The following is a 7,838-nucleotide window of genomic DNA, read 5'->3' as shown; positions in this document are numbered from 1 at the left end:
CCTTTGACATTGTTGTTTCAGTTACAGGGCTCCTTTCTTTTACCAACAATTCAAATTCATTCATGTAAAATGTTTTTTTTTACCATTCTGTGCTGAGGATGTGTATATTTGTTTGGTAATATATATATATTAGTGATCTTTTTAGTGATATATGTTGGCGGTCAGTCCACCATGTTGGTCCAGAAAAAAAGTACCTCGATAACTATGATGGATTGCCATGAAATCTTTAGTCCCCCTAAGGCTAATATTGGCAAAAACCCGACAAGGGATCTGACTCGATATCTGTAGGGAATCACAAAGTGCATTAGCTGAAAACGTACCAAAGAAAGCATTGTTTTCTGTACAAGTCCTGCACCGAGCAGGAAAATCTCTTTCTTCGGAGCATGCACTCATGCCTGTCGTTCTGTGTCCCAGTCTGTCTCGTGAGCTCTCTCTTTTCCTCCCACCCTCATCCTCTCCTCCCATTTTGCAGGTTAATTATCCTTGCACACCTAAAATGTGTTGTATATTGTCTCCTCACTCAAATAAATGAACTAAACAACATAACTACTGTGACCACGCCCATTTACCTGTTGCCAGCACTGTGCTTCATCTGAGATTCCTCTTTCGTCAGTTAAGGCTGCTCCCTCTCCTGCTCCTACAACGCTGTGTTCTTCAATCTGTCTCATTAACACAAAGAACCTCTCCTCTGCTTTTTGTCCTCTTTCTTTGTAATGTTGGTGACATTATCTTCCCATGCACACTGAGCAAGGACACTGTGCTGACAAGCAATGACAGTGACGAGCGCAGCGGGGAGGCAAGAGCTACTTTGTCTTAATGAGCTGCCAGGCTGAGTTCCCCTCCACCTGTGATATGAGAGTTCTACCTCTGTTATCTCCCAATTCATCTTCGGACTGACTTCTGTGTGTGCCCGTCTTCGTCCATCTGTCTTTGTTGCCGTAATGTCAGAGACATCTATGTATTATGTTGCGGACATATCGACTGAAAATGAGCATGCTAACCAGCTAGCCCCGGCCCGTCGTGTCCCTTGAGAGGAAACAGTGAGTCACTGCAGCGTCCAGTCTGCCCTCATGAGAGGACAAAGATGTAGATCTGCCCCAAAGGCAAATTTTACGTATTTTTGCCCCGCTGTTTGTTAGTAGCTGGCTTTTTTTTATCGTTGTAACTGTAAATTTAGATCGTCTGGCCCCAGAAGTAGAGGTGAAAGGCTGACCCCTATTTCTTTGGAACATGTGGCCAAGAATTACACATTGCCCCTTTAAGCGGACCACATAATAAATGTGTACAGCATCTCAGCTACATTACATTTTCACAGGTGAGTTTTTCCATTTGCAGCTACACCTTCCCACAAACACCTGCCCCCATCTTTGATCATTTGTGTGCAACGTGTGTGAAAGCAGCCCTGTGGAAAAAAAGCGACCTTGTCTCTTTTGGCCTACATTATCAGGATTGTGTCATGGAGAGGGTCCACTAATGCACACTAATCCTCCTACACAATGACCCCAATCCCTTAAATCTGTCAATAGGGAAGCTGATGCTCCAGATTAGAGATCCTGCTGTAATGATACTCGGGGACTCTGCTCCCGTCTTGTTGTTCGCAAGACAAACACACATGGTTTGTGATTTGCATAATTCATTATATGCAAAACAGCCCTGACTGCTATATCTGTGGACCTGGATCTCAATGCATTATTACTGAAATAATGTAACTGCAATTATAATTAATTATGATGTGTCCCAACCACTCCAGATAAACTCTTATTGCAGCTTGCATGATGAGTATGATTAACTGAAGTGCCCTTCAAGTAATATGATGAAGCCAAGTACTTCCAATACAAAGGTTAGACTATTTCAATGGTGTTCAGTTTACACGTGGGAGACCGAGGAATGGACCTGAGCTACAGAAATTGTAAGCATTTCAGTGGAAAAGCACAAGGAGAGTTATTTGGAGGCTCCATTGTTGTTGTACAAACTGTTCAGCTTTTATATCTTCATCATCACGGTGCCTGAACATTTAAGTTCTGAATCCTGCGTTGATGATACGGCAGGTCCGCAATCAAAGATGTCGGGCCACGATGCACCGCAGAGACAGCTTTGAATCACTGCTTATCTCCGAGGCGAGTTTGTTTACGTTTCCTGGTGGACAGATAAAGCGACTGGAAAGCATTGAGAGCTTATACACATACAAAAAAATGCTGGGCCCGATGGTAGAGAATTTGGAAGCAGGTTATTAAAATTGCTTTTATCAACACTTTAAATCCACCCGATGCTGTTGTGCAGCAGGGAGTGACGACGCTCGCCGTCATATCCGCAGCTGCCAATTCCTGAGGTGCAGGGCATCAGATTATTTGGGCTTTCTTTAAACTGGGGACGCTGTTTATTTATCACAGCTCATAGAATATCATTTTGAGAGGTGTAGCTGTGGTCACCTCAGAGACACCACAAGGAGGATGGAAGAAAAAAGAGACAAATGAGCCGTGAGTTATAGTGCGAGAGCCTCCACCATTGATAAAATAGCTGTAATTCTTTGGGGACACGGTCACAATACACAAAATGAGAATCACTTTCTCTTTTCCCGTCTTTCTCTTGCTCTCTACGTGACAGTTTTCTTTTGTACAACAGCATTATTGGCAGACACATCAAATAGGTTGCTGTCAGTATGACATTTCGCTGAATGATGACATCAGCCTTAAAAGACTTTCAATAGTGATTAAACATAGTCAAATCCCACTGATTCATAGAAGAGCTTTAGCCTTTAATCCAAACCATTCACTGCGCTTTCCCATGAATGACACCATAACATTTTAAAGGCTTTAAAAACAATGATTGAATTCAATTAAATTTCAATACAACAATGTATCCATTTGTTCTTTATTGATAGGATCTCGTAGGAAATACACATCACATTTTGGTTTAAAAATAAGAGGCTATTACATACAAAAGGCATTGTCATTTTTCATTCACACATGAAAAATCGTAGTTGAATATGTATTGCTCTGTGTCAGGAGAGCAAGATTATACATTTTTTCTTTACAGATTGTAGAAGCAGGCCCCCAGGAGGAGCCTGAAGACCAAGGTGAATTTGTTAAAAAATTCCGAAACAATGTCCGCTTCCAACGCGGCACAGACTATATTTGCATAACATGCATTTGATTTGAATAAATATCCGGTGACGACTGCAGTGACAGAGTGCTCCAAATAACCTGATAAATGTTGCATATTCTCTGACAAATTGCACAGACTCTTCAGGTATTCTCCGGAGGAATCCGAGAAAAAAAGTACAAAAGGCTGGAAAGGAATAGAATTACAAGAAATAATCCCTACCGAACTGCATTTCGCCCGACAACTAGCAATATCTGGAGCAGTTTCTACAGGGCAACAGCATTGCACACAGGAGATGAAAATCCATTTGTCTTGAGTTGGAAATGTAGAAAAAGGTAATAGTATAGATCTATTTATATTTACAACAGCTGATCTGGAGAGCACATATTTTTCAAATACAAGAATCTTTCATTTTGAGGATAAAATCCAGCTTTAAATCTTTAAAAAAAAAGGAACACAGTATCTCTTATGTTGCTCTTCATGGGTACATGGTTACGTAATGTATTTACAGGCTTTTACTGAGCACATAGTTTAATATAAAAAGTCCTTTATCTAGTCTCAATAAATTCAGCCTCTAAAGTGATTTATCTTTTATGAAAAAACAAAAGCCAGCTTCTTTTCTTTTAGACGATCTACACCAGAACTTGCTGTGTATGTCACTCTTTTATTCTCTCTCACTCCTACACATACACACACTCACTGGGGCTCTCCTAGAGGTTTGACTACAGGCCACGGCATGTCAGGTAAAGCTGACTGGGGCTCGGCAGGGACCTGGTGTTGCAGAGTCTGCTGGTTGGCCCAGTTTAAGTCCACGCCGTTCTTCTTCAGCGCAGCCAAGTGCTTGATGTCCAGCGTGGTAAAGGTGGTGAACTGGACCTGGTTCCGCTTGCTGGTGGGGGAATGAAGCGGCTCGCTGCGATGTGGCCTGTCCAGCAAGGTGGCTGGGCGGTTCGCCATCGGGTCCATCGCCTTTCCCTGAAACTGCTGCTGCTGCAGGGAGCTGTTCCTGCTGCGGCCCAGGGTGGCGGTTCTTTCGGGGACAGTGGGGGCGCTCACTGTGGGCAGGGTGCCCTCCATGCTGCGGTGGCCGATCGAGTCCATGGAATGATGGGACTCCAGAGAGCGGTGAGCCTCGCGTTTGAGTGTGGACACTTGAGCCGGGGCACCTGGGTCAGGAGTGCTATCACTGCTGCTTCCCAGCCACACCCAGTCGTGCTTGTGGTCCTTCGGGTCCCCCATGGGTAACGGGCCTGCCTGTATGGGCGTCTTTTTATTCCGGAAACAGAGTTTATACGATGCACAGTTGAGCAAAAAAGCAAAGATAGCTATACAGGAGACCCCAACCAAGGCATATATGCCGATTTCCATCTCCGACATGGCTCTGAATGTCCTAACGAGGTCACTCTCAATTACTTTCGGAGTTTTAGATTTAGGAGGCTCCTTCTTGGGTGTCACTTCTGCTTTAGGAATGTCTTTGTTCGAGGGTGAATTGGGGCTGTCAAGCATGTTTCCATAGCTCCTCTTCTGCCCCTCTCCTTCAATAACTAAACCCACTGTGGCATCTTTAGGTATGGCAGTGCTCAGTGGTGTATTTAAGCTCGTTTTGCTCATAGTTGTTGTGGCAGTTGTGGGGATGGCAGTATACGTGTTACTTCTTGTAGCTCTGGTTGTGGTTCCAATCCTCACAACGTACGGCTGCTTAGGTTTCGTTGAAAAGGCGGTAGTTTCTGGCGGGGCGGACTCTCGCTGGTCGGGTACTGTGCTTCCGAACAACCATTTATCCACGTCTGTGACATCACGCTGTGTCGTTTTGATCTCTCCTACTAATTCTAATGCACCGCCATCAAAATCTTTACTTCCGTCAGCGTCAACCTCATTACCGCCACCCCCTCCTGCTATGACTCTTCTGCTACTCTGGAAGTTGATCCTGAGGAGCCCCGTGCCCACCGCCAACTTGCTCTTCCTCTTGGACTTCTGGCATTCCTCACAGATCCTCAGCTCCACTCTCACTAGCGCCCCCTGGCCTCCACCTTGCCCTTGCGCCACTAAAAATGTGAACTGCGGGGTGCGGCGTACCGTGGCCAACCCCTCGTCTGGGGTAGAGACTGTCAGAGAGTAGACGCTGCGGTCGAACAGCTCCAGTGGAACGACTGCGCCATCGCTGAACTGAACCCAACAGCTGACCACTGCTTCCTGAAAGTAAGAAAGAAAGAACCTGGTAATTATGGAGAAAAGCAGTTCAGAACACAGCAAATCAGTATTCTCCCTCTGCCTTCAGTGAGAGCTATATTCCCATGATTGTTAATAGCACTAAATTGCCTATGCTAATCTCTTTATGATTACACTCAGTAAGGGTGCTATTGTTGCATAGATTATAGTCCTATGAAGTCAGGGTATGAACTATAATTTAACCAAACTGAATAAAGAGAGCATAATGGACGTCCTTCAAACAAGAACAAAAAAAGTGCAGCGACAAGGGTCAAGTTCAGAGCCAATCCAATCACATTAATACACAATGACCCATTTCCTGTTGCTCATGTGAGCCGCAGACCTAACCTATTTTTTGGGGTTTGAACACATTATGAATCGCCCTGAGCAGATCATTAACAGCTTGTCATCACAGACACAATTGGCTGGTCTTCTGCCCTGGCATGGTTCCAATAGTTTGTTATTGACAGGCGCAGACCAGCAACAGTGTACTGTGGGTAAAGTGAGCTGTCTGCCTCTGGCACTCTCTCACACGGGTAACCACAGATGATGGTCAGGGCTGCGAACATATTGAGTTCACATTTTTAGACGCAAAGAGAAAACCCAAATATGATTACACCCTTGAGGTGATTGTATCGTTAGTGGAAAACAAACATTTAGGAGACGTGAATAGCAAACTATTCATATAAGTCTAAAGTGTCATTTGAAGACCCGACTCACAGAGGGTTTGCAATAAAGTTGTTTTGAATGATTGAATGACAGTATTGTGGTGCATGTACTGCCTCTGCTCCCTGTGTCGGAACAACTCACCAGAGAAATCTTAAATTAATGTGGATTAGAGTGGTTATCGCCTAAAATAGGATTCTTTTTTTTTTTCCTTTCTGCTTTTGGTCCTTGAAATTTTGAATACCATCTCAGTGCAAGAGACATTAATCCAATACATTTAAATGTTTCAAAATGCCAAATTTCCCCCCAAAAACTTTAGATTTCCAAAAGAATATTCATGGGGTACCAAATTGAAAATAAATCATCATTCTTTATGACAAGAGATACATTTTCTTGAAGATAATCTGACTTGCAAACCCGGACTCCAAGGACAAGTGGCATATTCCAGGTATTATTTCCTGTCATCCACCAAATGTAGAGCTTTTGATTCTTATTCTTTTACTGGTATACTCTGTACCCTGATAATAAAATGTGTCACTGAACGTAGAAATGCTGTCGCTACAGATGTCTTGACAAATATTTGACGTGGTTATAGCTCAACTACCAAATCTAAATCGATTAATCAGAGTTAATCACACCTGCAATGTAGGCAATTCCTTTGCCTTCAGCCAGACTATGATTAAGTGGTAAATCCTAAATCTAAACACTAAGATCGATACTTAAGGTGTATGTACAAGGTTTGATTTGCATGCAGGAAAATCAAACCGCAACAACACAAATCTTGTTTGTTTTTATTTATCTGCTAACAGTGCAAGAAGCATGTTGGTCTTACAACGCAGGTCTGTGGGGGTGTTGATGTTTATGCTTTATTTTACATGCATCTGTGACCGTCTCCATGCTGGTAATGAAAGGAGGAAGATTGTCAGTGGAAGACACACGTCGAATGCCAATGGGGCTTGCTTGTTAAATGCAAGAAAACAAGAAAAAGGGATTTTTAAGGCTTAAGACATAGGCATCCGCATAGCTACTATGGTACTATGGTACTGTAGTCCAAAACCTTTGATATTTAATCACAGCCTATACTGTAGCAATCTAAATTCAGCTTGTGTTTCCGCTGTTATGTAAGCAACCCCGCAGATGAAGCTAATGTCTATGAATTTCAAAAGATGTGTCACAAAGCGAGAGAGTTGGTGTAGTGTATTTTCCAGTGAAGGAAAATTAGGACTAATGGCACGTTTTGATGTTATCTTCCCATGCTGCCTTTTTCAAATCTACAGATTTTTGAACAAAAATGTGTTGTTCTGCATCACATGACAAATCTACAAATCTATTGTCACTGTTTCAACATCTGAATTAAAGGGAAGATTTACTCTTAATCTCAAATAACCCCTCAATATGCAAACACACTTTTATAATCGCACAGTTTATCGTTACATACATGACTCACTGCTGTTGTTTACTTCCTGTGGCGAGGCTAAAAACGAGTAAAACTGAAACGAGACGAACACCATCGCAAAACAGCTGAGCTCTGCCCCACAGCTTTATGCTTTGTGTGTTACAATTTTCCAGTCACTTACCTGTTTGAGCTGTGTGATCGTCTCCCGGGTGGTTGCCGTGGCAACGATGGCCCTGTTGCTCCCCGGGCCGAGCCGCAGGGACAGAGAGAGTCCAGAAACCAACTGCACGCCCAGCTCCGTCACGCTCACTTTATCATCCACCACCCTGATGCTGCTCTCAGCCAGGACCGATGATGTCAGAGGGGAGAGCACCTGCAACGAGGAAAAACTCGTCCAAACTGCAGATGGATATACATGACCATCATGCACTGCACCCCCCCACCCCCCCCCCCCCCCCCCCCCCCC

The 7,838-nt window shown here is 43.7% G+C and overlaps 1 protein-coding gene across 1 annotated transcript in view; it reads right to left on the bottom strand.

Annotated features, from left to right (window-relative positions):
- Positions 1-3,268: 3,268 nt before the first annotated feature.
- LOC116388127 (transmembrane protein 132D-like) overlaps positions 3,269-7,838 on the bottom strand; it is a 28,922-nt gene continuing 24,352 nt past the window's right edge. Inside the window, exons 8-9 of the mRNA XM_031855762.1 lie at positions 7,554-7,801; positions 3,269-5,295 (exon numbers count right to left, since the gene is read on the bottom strand). Coding sequence (XP_031711622.1) covers positions 3,799-5,295; positions 7,554-7,801 — 1,745 coding nt within the window. The 3' untranslated portion in view covers positions 3,269-3,798. The remainder of the gene's footprint in view (positions 5,296-7,553; positions 7,802-7,838) is intronic.

This window comes from Anarrhichthys ocellatus, unplaced genomic scaffold, assembly GCF_004355925.1.
Source record: "Anarrhichthys ocellatus isolate YVR2014 unplaced genomic scaffold, GSC_Weel_1.0 scaffold16, whole genome shotgun sequence".
In the NCBI taxonomy this organism is placed as follows: domain Eukaryota; kingdom Metazoa; phylum Chordata; class Actinopteri; order Perciformes; family Anarhichadidae; genus Anarrhichthys; species Anarrhichthys ocellatus.
Note: the sequence above shows the minus strand (reverse complement) of the source record. Positions and strands in the feature narration are given on the sequence as shown.